The sequence below is a fragment of the Carlito syrichta genome, unplaced genomic scaffold, assembly GCF_000164805.1.
Source record: "Carlito syrichta isolate Samal-C Ts95f unplaced genomic scaffold, Tarsius_syrichta-2.0.1 Scaffold302518, whole genome shotgun sequence".
Lineage (NCBI taxonomy): Eukaryota > Metazoa > Chordata > Mammalia > Primates > Tarsiidae > Carlito > Carlito syrichta.
The window spans coordinates 835,457-856,160 of record NW_007246614.1 but is presented as its reverse complement, the minus strand read 5'-3'; the positions used below and the strand labels follow the sequence as shown (position 1 = coordinate 856,160).

The following is a 20,704-nucleotide window of genomic DNA, read 5'->3' as shown; positions in this document are numbered from 1 at the left end:
GCCTCCCAGATCGTCCGCGGGCCCCGAGCAGCCGCCGCCCCGACCGCGCGCCGGCCCTGCCCGTAGCGGCGCGGTAAGAGCGGGGGCTTCGGAGAGCGCCCGGCGCGCCGGCTCCTCTCTCCGAAAGGGGCGCCCAGAACCCGGGCGAGGGCACTGATGTCCAGATGCCGAGGTGCAGCCGGGGGCCCGGGGGGGCGGGGAGTGGCAGCTGCTTCGAGCACTCGAGGGGCGCGCGTCCCGGTGCCTCGCTGGCTCGTGTTCCGGTTACCGAGTGGCCTTCGGGGGTGGCGGGGCGGGCCGGGGCCCCCGCGCGCTGGGGCCGCTGTCCCCGGGGTGGCCGAGCGGCTGGCGCGGCAGGGCGCGCGGGCTGGTTCCTGTGGCTTTTGTTTTTAAAGAGGTAACACAGGCCTGGTGCCGGGTTCCTGCCCAGTAGGTGAAGGGCGGGGGAGGGGGGCACAGGAGAGGGCGCCCCGGCTTTGGAAGTGGCTTGCTAGAGTGGCGCCCCGGCTTTGGGAGTGAATTGCTGGAGGGAGCCGCGCCGGGCCCAGGATCAAGGGCTCCCGGCGCCTGAGATACCTGGAGGCTGCGGCTCTGTGAAGTCCTGCCGAGCTCTAGGTCCCCTGGTCACCTGCTCGGCCACGTCCGGCCCGGCCGGGGGCCCTTGGGTCCGGCGAGGAGAGCGTAGGGAACCTGTCGGAAATGGGGGTCTGGCTGCGCTGGGCTGCCTTTAATTCCTTGTTCATGAAGCATTTGAATGAAGGGGTGACAGAGCGTTTGCTTGTGTGTTTGGGTTGTGTGGTTTTTATTTTATTTTATTCTTTTTTAGGCGCGGGAGAACTTTTATGTTAGCCTGTACTCAATTTCAGGGGAGCCTAAAATAGTAGTTGATGTGCTACTTATATAGAAAGTAAAGAAATGAGCAGTCCTTTGGAGATAAGAGTAATTTATTTTAATTCACCAGCAAGAGATTATGTTTGTACCATACAGAGGAAAGCGCCTGTGTGTTATCTGCTGGCCCACACCACCAGCAATCAGAGAGATAAATCTCCACTTTAAGCTTTATTAAAATTCTGAGTAATATCACAGCACAGTAAATGTTAGCACCCTGTGTCCTACAGGGAAATAGTCAAATACTCATTTCTGAGATTAGTCATTCAACTCTCTCTCTCTAAACTGATGGCTTTCAAATCAAAAGAGCAAACAAATATTCAAAACTGTGTTACAGGTTTTGGAGTTTGTTTGTTTGTTGTTTGTTTTTTCAAATTTGCCTAACTGTAAACCTGTGCTCTAATCTTACATAAGTGATCATTTGTTCCAACAAGGATACTGTTGTCAGACAAATTCTCCTTGTATTAAAATTTAACCACCATTCTCAGCTCTTAGATTTCTGCCATTTTTCCTTTCTGTTGTTTTTGTTTAAAAGCAGTGATCAGTTGGCAACACCAAAAGGATCTAAACTTGAAATTGATTTATGTGGAAAATCTTGGCTTGTCTACCACCTAACAAGTTGTGTTGAGTAAAATAAGTGAACTTAAATTTGATGAGTTGTGTGTCTGCCTGAAACCATTTAGTAGAGCACTTTAAATCTACGTGGTTTTCACAAAACTCATTAAAAGCTGGACAACAAAAGAATTCTATTCCGTAGCTAGTAATTAGTGCTCTTTATGTGGGAGTGGTAAGCTGCCTTTTCTCCTGGTATTTGTACACAAAAGCTGGCAGAGCTTTTTCCCTTGCCTTCCACATCCATTCGCTGTCCATCTCAGAGAAGCTGAAAAACAGAATAAAGTCAGCAAGCAGTGTGCTAGCCAGAGGAAGAAGAAAAGCTGACCCATTGGGCTCTGGATGGATAATTGACAGCACCCAAGATGTGTTGGATTCTCACCTTCTGTGTGAGGCATGTTTATTTAATCAACAGGTACCAGAACTTAATTCATCCAGACAGATGACATGAAGCTTTAAACTAAGGAGCATTTCATGTGGTAAAGAGTAGCAAGAAGGGCCCAATCTAAAATATTAGTATATGGTGGGGAAAGGTCTGTCCCTCCTTGTTCACGTCCTCTGGGCACAGTGGAGGAAATCAGAATTTAGGATCATACTCAACAGGGATTTGATTTCTATTCTGTACCATAGCAGCCCCTGTAGCAGCTATGTGATCCTGGGCAGGTTGCTCCATATGGCTGGGCCTCCACTGCCTCCCTGTTAAATGGCAGTAACATCTACTTCTCAGGGATGCAGAAAGATTCTAAGAGGCAGGAGCAGATTCACCTCCCACCCCCACCCCCCGCCCCACGGGGCTTAGCTCTTAGTGACTAGGCATTTTAACAGTGGCAGCCATCAGTAGGAGTGAATATTGATTCTTGAGTGAGTGTGGATGACATAAGCCTGCAAGAGGAGATTCTGAGCAAACATGGCCACTTTCCATCCAGGACAGCCCCTCCTGCATCCTCCCATGGTATTATTAATTGTCAGTGCACCCTAGCCTCTGTGGGCTACCACAGTCATCACTGGCACTCTGAGCGTTTTAGTAGCCCTTTCTCATGCCTCTTGCCTTTCAGCCAAGGTTTGTGGTGTATGCAGGTGGGGGGGGACTGTATTGAGAGGTCTGGTTTAGCCATGATGTTGATCATAAAAGGAAAGCAAGAAAGCCAAATGCAAATTAAATAGTTCTGTGAGAATATGCAATCTGCTGCCTCTAGGACATTTTTTTCCCCCCAGTTGAGCAGTGTTTTAATTATTTGGCGTTCTTGTGTGACAGGTGGGAGCATCCAATGGACTGGGCAATTTAGGGGTACCTCAGAGAGCTTAAGTGTAGGTCTTTAGTTCCATGGCCATGTTGCAGGGAGGGCAAGGAATGCCTCTCAAGGTGAAGTTTACTCATCAGTGCTAACGCAGGTTATTTGAAAAATTTTAGTTATTCTGTTTTTAATATTTAATACTCCAGCACTCTTATCTAAGTAGCTTCCTTACTTATTAATATATAACTTACCTGACCTAACAATTACATTTTAGGGCCCCAAAATATCTATTATAGCATTGTCCAATTGCAAGCCACATGTGTTTTTAGATTTTCTCGTAGCCATGTTAAAAGAGTAAAACAGGTGAAATCGATTTCAGTGTATTTCAAATTAACCTAATATATTCATACAGTTATATAAACATGCAACAGATATAAATATTGTTTATAATAATTGTTTGAAAGCCACTGTGTGTTTGTGGCTTCTCATAGCCGCTGTTCAAGCACTCAGTAGCCGCATGTTGCTGGTGGCTACCATGTTGGTTAGGCTCAGTAGCTGCATGTGGCTGGTGACTACCGTATTGGTTAGCACAGATCTAGTGTAAGACTCAATCAGGGGAAGCAAAGCAGATCCGTACTTGGAATTACTTCCCCTTGAAGAAATGCACAGCTAAGCAACACACAAAGCAAAAATATTTTGAGCTCTGTACTCAAAGCAGGAGGATCTAGGGCCATGTAAGAGGGTTTGATCTTAAGTTCCCCCTTTTATCCCCTCCCTGAACATGTGCTTCCTCACAACTTGGAAAGGGGAATGGAAGATGGGGGTGGGGGGCGCTTCCTGGACTCCTTTCAGCAGGCTTTCCTGGATCTGGATCAAATGGGAAATGCCAGGGCAGAGGACCCCTTGCAGCTGCCCTAAGGCTTCCAGGTTGAGCTGACTGCCCCAGCAGACAGTAGGTGCTCCACTGCCCAGCCCCACCCACTGGAGCCCTTACCTAAGCTAATGGCAATAAAAAGCCTGAGTCAGTCCCCCTTGCTCTGTTAATCCAGCAAGGAGGCTCTGACATACTGCCAAAGTCACAGATAAAGTGACTTTATCTGTATATATCTAAGTACAATTCAGCAGAGAATCAGCATTATTATTTAATTACCTCAATAGCATACCCTGTTGTTGTACTGAGAAATGCTTTCCTCTTGAGACCTCTGAAAGGAAAGCCTTTTAAATGAGAATTCCCCGGCATTGAGTTTTGAGTTACCTGTTGGCTATTGAACCCAGCCAGAATCAAGTCTTGCTGCCATCAGTGACGACTTCTTTAAAATATATTTAATCTATTGCTCCTTTGACTCTTTCTTTCTTTCTTTTTAAGATGAATGATTTTGGAATCAAGAATATGGACCAGGTAGCCCCTGTGGCTAACAGTTACAGAGGGACACTCAAGGTGAGTGAATGAGTCTTAATTAAACATTATTTAAAACATTGGAAAACTCTGTCTCTAGGAGAAAAAACAGTGGGCTTGTTCAGCTCACTTTTACATTTCCTGGCTGTGTGATTCTGGACTGTTGCTTACTTGCTATGGGCTTCAGTTATCTAGTCTGTAGAATGGGTATCTTAATGAGTGTGCTGCTTGTCCTCCAAGAAATGAAATGTAGATAGTGAAGCCTTTGTCATTTATTTCTGAAGCTCTTTCTGGATGGAAAATCCTATGGTTCCTAATAAACCAGCTGGAGAGGCCATCTCTACTGCCTTTTCTATCTACCCAGGAGTCTCGTTGGATGGTGGGAAGGCTGTTTAAAAGCTAGAATGAGAGAGCCTAGCAGAGGCAACAGCCCCAGCTGCTGCTGCTTCATCAGAATCTTATGGGGTTGTAGGTGGCCTGTTCTTACTGGAGTGGAAAACAAGCGGGTCTGTTTATGTAAACCAAAAAACAGATTAGAGATGAAAGAGCCTTCTCTGCTGCACAAGCACATTTTATGTAGCTTCTATCATAAATCCTTTCTGGAACATTCTTGAGTAGCACAAACTGGGAAGGTAATTTCCCCTTTGCCTTCTCCAAGTGAGACAACAAGATTTGATTGTTGTTAGCATTATGTAGTAGACATGTTTCAGAAGCAGCGATTTTAAGATTGGCCTCCTCCAGGTTTCGTTTCTTGCATAATTATGATCTGTCTCCGGCATGTTATATTTTCCTGTGCAAATCATTATTAAGGTTGTTTGTCTGATGTAGCTCAAAGAACCAGACCCTGGCATGGGCCTTACTGGAGTATTAAAAAGGTCATCAAACTTCAGGCTAGTGAATGTTCTGGTTTGATTTTGGCTAGACATTTTAAGCGAGGCAGAAACAGTACAAGAAATTATGATATTAAGTTGAACCCATACCCCCCAAGAAAAATCCTTCTATGAATTAAATTAATTTGGTGATGCCCATGTGATTTCTGGATATGGAAGAAACAGTCATTGCTGAAATGGATATGTTGGAATACAAAGTGCAGACTTGCATTGTCCTTTGACTTCCTGGTTTTAAAAAAAGAATTTATAGTCAGGAAAGGCATTTCTTCATTGCTTGGGCAATGTGGTGGGAGCTTAAAAAGTTTGTTGGATGTTTCACCAAAATTAGTGCTGCTATAAAGGAGTTTACAAATCCAGATGAGTAGTTTGCACTTTCCTGACTGATCGGTTTCCTCCCAGATCTCAGGCAGTTGGTCATCATTGACTTGGATTTGGGGGGGGCTAGGCGCCAACCTCTGCCTGCCATCATGTGTAATGTGTCATTTATTGTTCTGCATTTCTAAAAAGAAAGCATGCAAACTGATTTTATTTGTAAATGTGTTACAGATTTTTTTTATTGATGACTCAACAGATAGGTCATTAAATTACACATAACATGGGATTTCCAGCTTATGTTGGAATAATAGGACATTCTTCACATTTTCTTCAACTTAGACAATGATGAGTCAAGACATTATCTGTTACTTATAAATGAATCTTACACCAAAGGCTATTTCTCTCATAAATGTTATGTGAGATTATTAGAAATTGACAACATAGTGTAAGGTTTTATCTTTCCATGTATACCTCTCCTCTTCTGTAGATAGTTTAATTTAACTTAAAACTATTTTCTTTGGAAATGTTTCCCCTTAGTAGACAATTTGGGTTTTTTAAAAAATGCACTTTGCTTTTTATAAAATGAAATTGTAAGAAATTTTTTACCGTATTAGTTATTTTCTTGATCATTGAAATTATGAGGAAAAACATCTCTATAATTTCAGCTAAATTGTTTTGTGGTAAACATTTCAAAATAAAGGCTTTCCAAAGATAAAGTAGTTTATTTCATCATTTGATTTTTCATTTTTACCCAGTCATTTGCCTTTTGTTTTAACTACATTGCTCTCAAGCAGCCTTGTCAAGGGTCACTTTTCTTCTACACACGGTCTGATTGACTTCTTCTCAGTGTAACAGAAAAGGGTCTCTGAGCTTCCTCCCAGCATTGTTGTAAGATTCAGTTCTTTTTAGATTCGTTTATTTAATTTATTAGTTTAATGGAATAGACCAGTAAAATAAATTCCCAGTCATTCTGACTCTGTGAGGTTACTTAAATAATCCAGAGTAAAATAGAACCACTTCAGGCCCTTTGACCCTTTTAGAAGTCTATTTTGAGTACTGACTGTTTGATTTTCTGTGGTGCTTCATAATTGCCAGTTTAATCAGGGTATATGGTAAGATTGCCCATGGATCGTTTTTAAGATAGACAAGTAAACAAGTTTTAGTATTACATTTCAGTTTTCTTTCCCATCTGTTTTTGCAGCGTCAACCAGCCTTTGACACCTTCGATGGGTCCCTTTTTGCTGTTTTCCCCTCACTAAATGAAGAGCAAACACTGCAAGAGGTACCAACAGGCTTGGATTCAATTTCTCATGGTAATTTGTTCCTGAGATTCGACAAATTGTGCTTGATTTCCCTAAGTAGTTCAGTTAATAAAGAGATGACAGTTCCTAAGCCATGTGTGTCGATATCTTGAATCTTTGGTATGAAAAGTCAGATAGACACTCTGGACCTGGGTACAGGCAGTTTTCCCTGTGTGTGAACTTGGCAATTCTGATAGCTCCAGTGCCAGACGCATCCAAGTGAGTTGTTATTAGTTAACTGCAAGGAAACCCCCGAGATCACTTCTGTGGATGTTTTCATGAAACATTAGCAAGCAGATCTTTACCTCCCTGCCCAGTTCTGCAGTACAGACCAAAAACAGTGGAAAATTCACCCCCAACTTTTAATTCTGGGTTCACACATTAGTTGTCTCCCCCACTCCCAGTTTTGGGGTAACACATTATTCCTTGTAATCTTTGTGCATCTGTATTTGTTTCTGTAGTTCTTAATGTTATTGTTTATTCTTTTTAAAAGAATAGCACGTCAGATAATGTCTCTGCAATTACTGGATAGAGTTATTAGTTGGAAACATTCCAGAGATTACTTTGTCCTGTGAAGTAGGTGCTAGAAAATACAGCCCAGAAAATTAATTAAAACACATAAGCTTGTGTAAGCATAACATAGTGTGGCAGTCATTTATCATTCTTGGAATTGCTGAGAGCATCCAGAGAACATTGTTTTTCAATAAAAATTGAAGGTGTGCTTAAGTTACAGTGCTAAGGGCTATGTGTTCCTATCATGCCCAAGTCTCTGCCTGCTGCTTAATTTAATGGAAGTAACTTCCATATGACACATTTATAATCCCTTACTTCTTTTGACCAAAACCCATGCATTTTTTTATTATCAAAAATTTTTAAATAGACCTAAATAAAAATTTTACCTATGAATAACTGCTTGATGAAGCTTTGCAAAATAGAATAAAAATTTGAGTTTTATTGTAGATTTTTTTCATAAGTGTAGTTCTGAGATGTATAATATTTTTTCAATTTCAGACAAAAAATGTGGGTTTTTTTTTGTTAATATTTATGCTTTTTAAGGAATCCCGTCAAGGTTTAGGATCAAAACTGTCCTTTCCCCAACACAAAGATTTCCCTCTTGAATCTCTACCTGATGTTACTAACTTGAAGCTCTAATGTCCCCATGGGGTTTATTTCCAGATTCAACCAACTGTGAATTGCCTTTGTTAACTCCATGCAGCAAGGCTGTGATGAGTCAAGCCCTAAAAGCTACCTTCAGTGGCTTCAAAAAGGAGCAGCGGCGCCTCGGCATTCCAAAGAGTAAGTGCTGCTTTCCTGAGACTGTGTTCTTGGACAAGGAGACCAGATTTGACTGTAGCTGTTAGATCTTGACATATTTTTTAAGTTTTCACTTGAGGTATTTTGCAGAGAGTAGCATTGATGTAGTTAACTTGAACCAGTTTTTATTTCAGCCCAATTAGCTGCAGGCTTAAGTCCAGCACTCACTGTATCTATATTTGTTAGATAGAATCATTGCTAGTATCTTAGCATTTGCCCGGGTCGTGTTGTAGTGGTGTCATTTTGTCGGTTCTGGTGTATGTATGAACTTGGTGAATAAACTAGAGGTGACTGTAGTCTTATTGCCTTTCCAGTGTTTTCACCTTGTTTCTTGCCCCCTGTTAGATCCCTGGCTATGGAATGAGCAGCAAGTGTGCCAGTGGCTTCTCTGGGCTACCAATGAGTTCAGTCTGGTAAATGTCAATCTCCAAAGGTTTGGCATGAATGGCCAGGTGTTGTGTAACCTTGGCAAGGAGCGCTTTCTGGAGCTGGCACCTGACTTTGTGGGCGACATTCTCTGGGAACATCTGGAGCAGATGATCAAAGGTACCAGCTAAAGGACTTGCTCCCCTTGTCCAGGGTGAGCTGTAGCTGGGAAGAGTGATTGGAGGGTGGAGGGAGGGTGTCACATGGGTGTTCTTCAACCTTAGGGCTGGCATTTCAAATGATATGGAGTACATTGCCTCAAAACGCCACTCAAATGAGTCAAATATGTGGCATATTTATAGATTATAGATTTTTGTTCCACTTAAGTAAGTGTGTGGGCGTGTGTATGTGTGAGTGCTGTATAGTGTGTGATGTGTATATGTGTAGCAAGTAGAGCCACAAGGCAGTAGCTTTAGTCACTAAATTGTTCACTCTTGCCAGTCTGAATTTGTCATGGAAGTCCGTGTTGTCTCAGATATGTAGGCTGTGTCTTGTGAGCTCACCTTTCAAAGCCAAAAGAAATAAGTCAGCCTTCATGAAAGAGAGTCTTTACTCAGATAAACTCTGTGACTTTTACAGTAAATTTTCTCAAGTCCAAATTGAATCAAATAAAGATAATTGTTGGGGGAGTTTTATGCTTTTACTTTTATTTTATTTTTTTGAGTTGGAGTCTCACTCTGTCACCCACACTGGAGTGCAGTGGCCGCTCCTGTCCACCACAGCCTCAACCTGCTGGGCTCTGGCGATCCTTCCACCTCAGCCTTCCAATTACAGGCATGCGCTACCACGCCCGACTGATTTTTTTGATTTATTGTAGAGATGAGGTCTCGCTGCCCAGGCGGGTCTCGAACCCACGGGCTCAGGCAATCCACTCACCTCAGCCTCCCAAAGGCGCAGGATAACAGGCTGAGCCACTGAGCCTGGCAAGTTTTATGTTTTTAAACAAGTAATTGATATATATTTACACAGGGACATATTATACAGAAACTGGCTATGGATAATTTGAAATCTCACCAAATATAAAGAAAGTCTTGATTCACAACTTAAAAGAACAGTGAGACCAATGTTTAAAATACATTGAGTTTAAAAAAAATTCTAGTAAGAATCATTTAAGTTAAAAAATATTTTAAAAATCAACATGTTTGTTGAGTTCAGGAAAATATTTCTCACCTAGTTGGTATTAGATGTACTGAGTTCTAGCATCTACTAGAAACTCCAAATCACAAAAAGACCTAGGATTCAACCACCAGCTCTTTTGAGTTATGGCCTCTGAGGTTCAGGAAAGCTGCTTTTTTACAGACACTCAAATCTTCTCTGAGTTTGGACAAGTCTTATCTAAGTCGTTTCTGGTGAAACTTTTTGGAAGTTTATTGGAAGATAAAATGTTTTACCATACTTGGGCATGTGAGTTTGTGTTTTGGATTTATGGATGTATGTGTTGTTCATAGTGTATTCATAGTAAACACGCATACACAGAGAGAGCGCAAATCTTTTCTCTTTCAAGTTCTTGGGCACACGTGTCCCCTGTTTCAAACTCTCACAACCCTGGAGACCTCACCACACCCTGGAAGCAGCAGTTCTATAAGCCTCACAGGGGCAGAAACTGTATGCATTTCACAATCCTCATTGTTCCCAGCCTTTGGCACAGATGATACTTCATAAATACTTAACTGCTTCTTGAATACATGAATGAATTAAATACACAATCAGGATCTTTTACATTTTGCAATAGAAAATTTAACTTGGCCAATGACGTCATTCATTTTGGAAAATTTATTCTAGCTATAAGAAAAATGTGCTGTTGTCTCTAGTCTTTTGAAAAAGATGCGCAGCAACATGGAACACCACAAGATGAGATGTGAAGCACTAAATGCATTTAGTCATTCTAAAATAACCGTGTTACAGTAATTCAGAAAGTACGTTTTATTTCTTGGGTAGCTTTTACCTAGATCTGCCACTTCATGTCTCCTGTATCTGATTTTCAGAAAACCAAGAAAAAACAGAAGATCAATATGAAGAAAATTCACATCTCAACTCAGTTCCTCATTGGATTAACAGTAACACATTAGGTCAGTTCATCTTTTTCTTGGTCTTAAGTCTTCCATCCGGCTTGGATACTTAAGGAGTTCAAGTTTGGGTGACCTTGGTCCAGCCCTCTGTTTCCTCTCTGGCCCAAACACCACCATTCGGACCAGGTGAAGTTTTTCCCTCTGCTCCACCGCGAGGCTCCCCATGCCATCTTTCATGGTGGCTACATGTGGTTATTGAGCTACCAAGCCCTTGAGATGTGGCTGGTCACACCGAGACATGTAGTAAGAATAGAATAATGTGAATTTGGAAGTTTTAGTACGATAGGCCTGTTCTTAGTAAAAGACAAAGAATGAAAAATATCTCCTTGATAATTTTTAAAATACTGTTTACACATTGAAATGATGATTGATCTATTAGATCAAGTAAAATAAGGTCATTACCTTTACCTGTTTCTTTTTCAATATGGCCACTAGATCATTTAAAATTGTGTGAATGGCTCCAGAGAGCTTCATAGATCAAGGGGCAGAGCGAAATGAGTAGATGACCGTAGGTGCCAGGTATTGATCTCGTGTAACTGATACGAAGGGGCAGCCACAGCAAGTGTGGGGGAAGACACTGTCAGTCTGCTTTGAATTGGGAGTCTGAGGAGCTGTCATGGATTCTGAGTCCTTGCTTCTAGGCACTAGGTTTAGGGAGGGCAGGCTGCAGGGTGGTCTGCCCCAGCCAGCAACTTGGATGGTGTTGATCCAGCTCTCTGCTTTCTCCACTCAGACCAGGTGAAGCCCACCCCTCTGCCCCACCTTGGGACTTGCTACTCAGGGTTTTTCTGAACGTGGCACAGTGGATCACCCTCTGCTTGCCTGAGACTGAGTCAAAGTAAGAGAGCTTCCTTCCCTCCCTAGAAAATGAGTTAGTCCCTGAGAAACAGAGGGAGGAGCAGCGTGACAGAAGAGAAGAAAGCAGGTGGACTGGGCCTTAGAACACAGGGTTTCATGCCCCGGTTCTGCTCCTTACAAATCACACACTATGACAGACCACTTAGTCTTGTTGAACTTTACTTTCCTCAGAAGCTAAAAGAGCCAGTGAGCCCTGTCGTTCTGAGGGTCACAGCAAAGCACTAGAGCCATAGAAATATTAACTTTACACCTGTAATCACAACACTTTGGAAGGCCAAGACAGAGAGGATCACTTGAGTCCAGAAGTTTGAGGCCAACCTGGACAACAAAATGAGACCCCAGTCTCTACAATAAAATTTAAACAAAAAATTAGTCAGGCATGGTGGCATGTGCCCGTAGTCCCAGCTATTCAAGAGGCTGAGATGGGAAGATTGCTTGAGTGCAGGAGTTCAAGGTTACAGTTAGCCATGATCAAACCTCTGCACTCCAGCTTGGGCAATAGAGTAAGACCCTCTCTTCTAAAACAAAGAAAGAAAAGAAAAGAAATATTAACAGTGATCCCTGGGTCCAGAGGCCGCCGTTATTTTGGTTGAGAAGATGAATGGTTTGTGAAGAGGGCTTGGTGACAACTGTCCATCGAAGCCCACAGTTCCACTAAGGTTCTTCTACAGTAAGCTGAAGCATGCAATGTGGTCACCTGGGATTTGCGCTGAGGGTTTTGTTATCATGTTACTGCTGACCTTAAGAGCTCTGCCGTCCAACTGCTGTGTTCTAGGTTTTAGTGTGGAGCAGGCACCTTATGGAATGCAGTCACAGAATTACCCCAAGGGCAGCCTCCTGGAAGGCATATGTCCACCTTCAGCGTCCAGCGTGCTCAGCTCTGAGCAAGAGTTTCAGATGTTCCCCAAGTCTCGTCTCAGCACTGTCAGCATCAACTACTGTGCCATCAGCCAGGACTTCCCAGGCAGCAACTTGAATTTGCTCACCAACAACTCTGGTAAGATTTGAAGCATCTTTTAGCTAGGATGTTTGTTTGATTCTGAAAGCCACAGTCAAATAGTGATATGAACTTGATAATAAATATGTCCTGTATTCAGCCCTTGGAGAAAGGGGTCAAAGCACTGACCACGTTCTAAGTGACCTTCCAATCAGTGTACTCCTGACGTGTTTCAGGTGCTGCAGGCCTTGTGTATGCAATACCTGCAGCACCTGGGCCAGCACCTGAAACACGTCAGGAGTATGCTGATTGGAAGGTCACTAGGACACCTTTACCCAATGTGCTATTTTGTGGAGATGGTGCTAGAATGTGACCAGTTTCTTTTTTATGGAGACATACATATAGTGCACAGACCTCAGGTTGTACAACTGGTTGAATTTGCACAAACCTCAAGTTGTACAACTGGTAGAATTTGTGCATGTAAATACACTCATGTCACAACCATCCAAATGGAGTTAGAGAAGTTTTCAGCAGTCCAGGAGTTGCTTTCCCATCAATAGCATACCAACCCCGAAAGGAAACAATACCAACTTTTTATCATCATGGATTAAGTTTTGCTGTTCTTGAACTTCATGTAGATGGAATCATGCAGGATATTTTCTTTTGGGTTTGTCTTTTCCTTATCATTGTGTCTGATATTCATCCATGTTGTTGGATGTAACAGCTTGTTTGTTCTTCCAATATGAGAACGGACACTTTGTCCATTCTCCTGTGATGGAAGATGTGATTTGTATAGTACAGTAAGTCCCCTACATGCAGACTTTCAAGTTGCAAACTTTCAAAGATGCAAACGTGCATTTGCATGTCCAATCACGTAAGCTAGTTCATCTGTCTGGCTTACATTGTCATGTGCATGCATCTTCTACAAGTGGTTGTGCTTTTGTGTGTTTTACTGTACAGTGCTATATAGAATACAGTAGTGTAGTATCTTTATTTTAAGTCCAGGATGTCCAGAAGCAAGCATAAAAGCCCCAGTGATATAGCTAGTACTGTATAACCGGTTGAGTGTGTTAGTTGGGTACCTAGGCTAACTTTATAGGACTTACAAACAAATGGACTTACAAACACACTCTTGGAATGGAACTTGTTCATATGTAGGGGACTTACTGTATAGTTATCCTAAGGAATAGGCACCTGAATATGAGCATATGAAAAAGTCTGAGTGATACTACACCAGCAGAGTGTGGGGTTGCATTGTGAGAGGTTGGCTGTGATGCTGTGGTTGAGCCCAAGACCAGTTTGTAGTTATTCCCCCATGGCACTGGACCATTTCCGTCAAAGTATGTGCTTGGTTGTCTTTGTCAGGGAAGCCCAAAGACCATGACTCCCCAGAGAACGGCGGGGACAGTTTCGAAAGTTCAGACTCCCTGCTCCAGTCCTGGAATAGCCAGTCATCCTTGCTGGATGTGCAGCGGGTGCCTTCCTTCGAGAGTTTCGAAGACGACTGCAGCCAATCTCTCTGCCTCAGTAAGCCGACCATGTCTTTCAAGGATTACATCCAAGAAAGGAGTGACCCAGTGGAGCAAGGCAAACCAGTTATACCTGCAGCTGTGCTGGCTGGCTTCACAGGTGAGTGTGCGACTCTGGGAGCCTGGCCGCCTGGCCGCCCAGGGCCCACCCTCTGTTCCTGTCTGTCCGCAGCACCATGTTTACCGAGGGTGTTTCTAGGTTAGGGATGGTAGGGCTACACTCCACCTTTTTTGTGTGTTTTGCCGTATCCTTGAATTCTAAATAGGCCAACCTTGTAGGAATGTTTGTGCACACAGAGCTCAGTGGAGTGGATGAAAATTGACAGGCCACTCCCTCTACCTGGGACATTCCAAAGAGGAGGAGGAGTGGGGACATGGACTGGGGAATCTTCAACCCTGACTCACCCACTTCAGGAATCTCAAGGAATGTAAACTGGCTTAGGGAGGGGCTGCAGAGCTGGCCTCAAATAATGCAGGCACTGTTTACCTTTTCTTGCTTCTAAAGTCCATCTACTCTTATTTTTAAAGTTTGGTTGAGAGCTATTCTAGGCAGAGGACAAATATTAATTCTGATTTTAGAACCAGGTATTTCCAGTACTTTAGCGAAAATACCAAGACTTTTATTTTCATTGCTTTGTGTGTCCTTAAATGTGCTTTTTTGTTATTCATATTTTGACCATATGAAGCCACAATGGATTTAAAAAATACCTTCTTAAAAAGTTTCAATAGGTTAAAAGAAAGATACCTAGGCATTTTTTTTTTTGTCTAGAAAAAAAAAACAGTCATATAAATGCATTAAAATACATATAAAGAGTGTGTGAACACTGTTGTAGTTTTCGTACATGGGAGTTCAGGGCTTCTATAAGAAAATAAACAACCATTTTAATGGTAATGTTAGTTATCATTTGTTGACTGCCAGCTCTGTGTGGATAACTAGGCAAATGATCGGTGACCCTTGAGATAGCCTAGCGTAGGGGTGGTATGAATTCATCTTATAGATGGGGAAATGGGCTCACAGGTAAACAGCTCTCTGTTCTTTGTGCTTTATGCGAAACTTTGCTTATTATTTTAGAGACAGGATCTTACTCTATCACCCAGGCTGGAGTGCAGTGGCACAATCATAGCTTACTGTAGCCTTGAACTCCTGGACTCAAGCGATCCTCCCATCTCAGCCTCCTGAGGAGCAGAGACTACAGGCATGCACCACCACGCCTGGCTAATTTAAAAAATTTTATTTTAGAGAGAGTATCTTGCTGTGTTGCCCAGACTGGTCTTGAACTCCTGGCCTCGAGTAATCCTCCTGTCTCGGCCTTCCAAAGTACTGAGATTGCAGGCATGAGCCACCACAGCCTGTAGCAAAGCATTATTGATAACAGCCATTGCATTTCTGGGCAAGAGCTATTGGTTGAGAGGCTGGGCATAGGGTCAGAAGATCTAAGTTCTTCTTCCTTCCCGGTGATGGGTGTGTGATCCAGGACACAGTACCTGACCTCTGAGCTTCACCTTGTCCGTCATCATGTAAGCAGGGCTACGGTGATACTTGCTTCACAAAGTGGCAGTTCTACATATCAGTCAAGAAAATGTGCATGAGACACTTGGCAGAACATGCTTCACCAGACAGAGGCATGAGGCAATGAGTATTACCCCACATGACTGTTGAGTAAAATGGGCTTGTATTAAGCAATGTACACATGGCCACTGCAGGAGAGCAGCAGCTGGGATTCCACGAATGATATGTCTTGTTCTGTGGTGAGATGCTGCTCCCGCTGCCCCAACCCCTACCCCAATGAGTATTTCTAGAAATACACCTTGAAGGCTTTTACATAAGGGATGGTTAGACAGGCAAGGAATTTTAATGCAAGCGTTGGTGGCCCTGAACTTTCCTTCAGAAAGAACAGACCCAGCAAGAGTGTCTTGACCGTGTGACCTTCTTGTCTAGGAGTAGGAAGAACTCTGTTTGGAGTCTCCAGCCTTATCCCATTAAAGCCTTTAGCACTGTCACCAACACCCTGAATGCCTCCTTCACAGTGGAACCCCTTTCAGACAGTTGGGTCTACATTCTTTTTTTTTTTTTAACTTTAAAATTTGCTAATCCCTCTGGAATAAGTTTATTTTCTCACCTATCAATTTCTGCTCTTATGTGCATCGTTTTATTTTCATTCACTTATTTCTTTATTTTAGAGTTGCCACACAGGCACAAGGCTGGGACTGGCAGATGCCCGTCACTGCTAGGAGAGGGAGTAAGGGAGGAGGACACATGGCAACACACTGGGCCCTGGGTCTACATTCTTCAATCAGTATGTGTATGTAGTATGCTGAAAGCCTTGCTGTATTTTAAGTCCCTGGCAAGGCCTAATCCGTGTCCCTCACTCTCCTCCCAGGAAGTGGACCTATTCAGCTGTGGCAGTTTCTTCTGGAATTGCTGTCAGACAAATCTTGTCAGTCGTTCATCAGCTGGACTGGGGATGGATGGGAGTTTAAGCTTGCCGACCCTGATGAGGTATGACCACTGCCTTGGGAATTCTCTGGGCTCTAAACCCTGATGTGTCTTGTTGTGTTTGGTCATTCAGTTCTCTGGGCACAAGAAAGGGTTCCCCAGTACTAATGAGATTCTTTCTATGTGAGGCATTCTTGACTGTTGGGAAGACTGAAGTGGAGTCATTGCTGAGTTGATAAATGTGTATGGCATCTTCTGGCTCTGGTATCCCATGTACATGGACATTGGGCAGACTCCCAAAAAGCCTAAACTGTAAACTGAGGTTCTGAAAATGCCTTAGGAAGCGTGCTTTCAACCACTGAGGAGAATGAGACGTGTAGGATCCCCTAGTCACTCTCTGGCTTGACTCCCTTCTCCTCGGCTGAGCTCAGCAGAGCTGGCACCGGCCCTGGGGATTTGGAACTGGGATCTTTGCCTAGAGGAGTAGGTCGGGGCAGGTGTGATCCCAGCCACTCCAGGTTGGAATTAGAGAAGCCCTTAGTCTCTGTCACCCCATACCCATTCCCTTGGGTAATAAGCATTGAGGAATGAGTGTTTCCCACTGCTCAGAACCCCACTTGGCAGCTTTAACTTGAATAGCTGTAGTGAGAACCCAGGAGGGTGGGTGACACCAGTGTTTCCCTTGTCTCAGGACCCTCTTGGAGTCTGGATCCCAGAAGGTTTTGCTGAGCTAGAGCTGGGGTCAGGGAGAAGGGACCTCACTCTCAGTGTCTCTCTCCCATGTACAGAGAATCAGCCAAGGGTACACTGTCCCCAGCACATGTATTAAAAGACAGAGTAGACCCTCTTGCTGTTCTCTGGACGAGCACACAGCATCACAGAGAGAAGAGTCACTCACTTTTTCTTCACTGACAAATTGAATTTAACTCTTTTCCATTCATGTGCCCCAAAGGTGGCCCGCCGCTGGGGAAAGAGGAAAAATAAGCCTAAGATGAACTACGAAAAGCTAAGCCGGGGCTTGCGCTACTATTATGACAAGAACATCATCCATAAGACGTCGGGGAAGCGCTATGTGTACCGCTTCGTGTGTGACCTTCAGAACTTGCTGGGGTTCACTCCCGAGGAACTGCATGCCATCCTGGGTGTCCAGCCTGACACAGAGGACTGAGGTCCCTGGGACAGCCCTGCACCAGCCCCATGCCTGTGGACTGCAAATGGGAAGCCCATCCTGACCCAGGACTGGTGGGATTGAATACGTCCAGGAAAGTCACCCAGAAGTAGTGGCCTTCTTGCATCCCAAACTGTGCCTCTTGACAAGGCTGTCCCCCTCGTGTCAGAGATGGCAACAGCTTCTCGGTTCTAAAGTCCATTGGTGGGCAGACACTACCTACCATGCTGTTAAGTGAGCATGGTCGAGAAGGAGGCGCCCAGAAGCCACGCAAGCAGGCCATGGGACAGGATGGTTCTGGCTGTTTGAGATTCTCAAAGGAGCGAGCATGTCGTGGACACACACAAACTATTTCTCAGTTTTCTTTTGCCTTTTGAGACCAGAAGCAACAAATGCAAAAGCGACTCTTTGGTAGGAGGGTGGGAAGGAAGCAACCATGCCATTTCAGAAGCTAGTTTGTATATATTATTATAATCTTATGATTATTGTCAAAATCCCCTAACAGTCCTATTTAACAGAAATTGTATATTGTAATTTAAAATAATTATATAACTATTTGAAATAAGAATGTAAGCATCTGATGTTTTATTCCATTTTACAAAAGCACATGTGGCATTTTACAAAGATTTAATCAGCCAAGGGCTGACTAAGAGAAGTTGTAAAATGTATATTATTTACAGTTAACATACCTACAGGAGTGAGGTCTAAGGGGACAATCCCAGCTTTTTGTGTTTTGGGGTTTTTTGTTTATTTGGTTTTCTGTTTGAGTGTGTGTGTGTTTTCCCTTGGTTATCTGGCAAGGACTTTGTACATTTGGGAATTTTTATGAAAAACTTAATGTTATTATCTGGGGTATATCTGGCTCTTCTGCTTTCTCTTTTAATTGTAAAGTAAAAGCTATAAAGCAGTATTTTTCTTGACAAATGGCATATGTTTTCCACTTCTGTGCATGCCTTCAAGTCAGTTTATACACAAGATGTATTTTATTTTTTAGTTGAACTGTGTTTCTCCAACAACTCAACTCTCCCTGACCAACCAACCATTTCCTTCCTGTGCCCCAAGTTCTTCTGTATGATTAAAATAAGAATACTATTTTTGGAAATATGCGACTCCTTTTCAGAGATCAGGAGGGATTTATGTAGCAGCTATTTTTACTGCAAAAGTAATTCACTGGAAAAAAAAACCTAATTTGTAAGAAAGCTTTATTTTTATCTGAGCTCCGTGTAAAGTTAAACATATTGTACAGAGCTTCAAGGCGGGCATTGGGGTGGGGGGCGGGTGTCTTTATTAAACCTCTTGAATGAAGCATGGTTTGTCCCACCTTTGTTCACCTGTCATGTCTTAGACTATCTGGATAGCATGCCGCCCCTTTGTGCTCAATTCCCACCGCGAGATAGTTTTCTTCTTATTTTCTTGGATACAGAATATCCCGAAGTGCAGAGAGGGTACACAAGATGGGGAGGAGTATGCATTCGGATCATTCATTTGGAGCAAATGTTTTGAACGAGATGCAGACTTTTGTCTTCATTTCCAAAGAGCACTTGAGACCTGCGTATTCCTGGCCTTTAGAAATGATCCGATTCAGTTGGTTTGAAGTCGGACTGGCCTTGCTGCTTACTAACCGTGTGGCCTTGGAGCAGTGATTGACATCTGCAGAGAATCACAAGATGAGCCCCTGGAGTTGGTGGCAGGCAAGCTGGGAAGAGCGAAGTCAGAGCTGGGACGACTCAGCCTAAATAACCCACTGAAGGCAGTTCCCAGTATACTTAAGCACAGGATGTTTTTCTCAAGCAGGACCTGTTTATCACTTGGACATCTGTTTGTGATATAAACAGACGTGATTGGGAACATCTTGCTGCCGAGAGAAGTCAGAGCCATTGGCTCATTGTATGTGAAATTGCCCGTGTGAAATGAGTTTTTATCTACAAAGGTGGCAACTTCATGTGGTTCAACCTAATAGCTATGGAAACTGAAGCCCTTATAAACCTTTGGCATGGTAGTGAACAGACTAAGTATAAACGTTTTGTAATCTGCCTATTCTTTCTCAAATAATAAAGTATTTTGTTTATATAAACCTCGTTGTAATATTCCTCGTTCTTCCTCCACACCCCAACATGAAGGCAGTGAAGTGAGGATGTTAACACAGAACCCTTGTCTATCTGGAACTTTCCTGTCATTAAGAGCCAAATCTTTTAACCTAGAGACCACAGCCAGGCTGAACTTGACTCTGAGCCCTTCCTGAAGGAATTCTTAAAGTAAAAAAATTTTATTTTATTTTTTTTGAGTTGGAGTCTCACTCTGTCACCCAGGCTGTAGTGCTGTGGCATGCACACGGCCACCCCAGTGTCCACCTGCTGGGATCCAACAATCCCTCCACCTCTGCCTTCCAAATAGTCAGACCTATAGGCACACGCTACCACGCCCAGCTAATTTTTTATTTTATTTTATTGTAGAGACGAGGCCTCGCCAAATTGTTGGGGCTGGTCTCAAACCTGTGGGCTCAGGCAACCCACTTGTCTCAGCTTCCCAAAGTGCTGGGATTTCAGACTGAGCTACCGAGCCCGACCTGTAAAAAAAAACTTTTTAAAGAAAGGGTTATAACAGAAAGATTCGGGTGCCCTTGTCTTTGCCAGAGATAACTGAGAATATTTTAGGATATTTATATATTAAGTATATTAGGATTTGAGGTTTAAATCCTTTTGTAATCTAAACCTCCGTGTCTCTTCAATGGAATCTGACATTGGTGAGGCAACTCCTTCATTCTCAGAACTCCTTTACACAAGTTGAAATTAGTAAAGACACCAAAACCTTATGTGGATATATCCATCTGTGTACTAGAGCCAACTGACCACAGGCTAGCGAGAGCTAACTGCACATCTCTTCCCAATTCAGCATCAGTAACATTGGCAACTTGTAATAGGTCATGATGAGACTATTTACATCAGAGGACTCCATAAGCACTACCCACCAGGGCCTTTTCTCCCCAAAGGGGCTGGTTTTAAACATTTATCAGGATTGAATTAGTTATATCTATCAATGACTACCATATTAGAAGCTAAAATAATTTATAAAGTACTTCATTTGAAAATAATACATTACATATTAGCAGAAGCATGTTTTCTTATGAAAAGTAATACTTTTTTTAAAAGTTAGCATAGTATTGTTCCACATGCCTGCAAATCTCTTTAATGTCTTGGTTAGTCTAAGAGAGCTGGAGTTTTCTATCTGTTTCTGCATTCAGTCTGTTATATATTTTGATTCAGTATATGGAGAAAATATGGCCTGACAATATAAATGAAAGAGGGAGGAGTATATAATAGCTGATATTC

At 43.0% G+C, this 20,704-nt stretch overlaps 1 protein-coding gene across 2 annotated transcripts; it reads left to right on the top strand.

Moving 5' to 3' along the window:
* Positions 1-6: 6 nt before the first annotated feature.
* Positions 7-19,449, top strand: ETS2 (ETS proto-oncogene 2, transcription factor). 2 transcript variants are annotated; one of them, XM_008056775.1, is made up of 10 exons: positions 7-73; positions 4,102-4,173; positions 6,538-6,649; positions 7,814-7,933; positions 8,297-8,497; positions 10,363-10,446; positions 12,080-12,301; positions 13,607-13,870; positions 16,152-16,270; positions 17,160-19,449. In XM_008056775.1, the coding sequence occupies exons 2-10, from the start codon at positions 4,102-4,104 to the stop codon at positions 17,373-17,375; spliced, it is 1,410 nt and encodes a 469-aa protein (XP_008054966.1). In that variant the 5' UTR covers positions 7-73; the 3' UTR covers positions 17,376-19,449. The 2 variants fall into 2 exon arrangements, with proteins under 2 accessions (XP_008054966.1, XP_008054967.1); XM_008056776.2 differs by lacking the exon at positions 7-73 and adding an exon at positions 145-172.
* Positions 19,450-20,704: the final 1,255 nt, after the last annotated feature.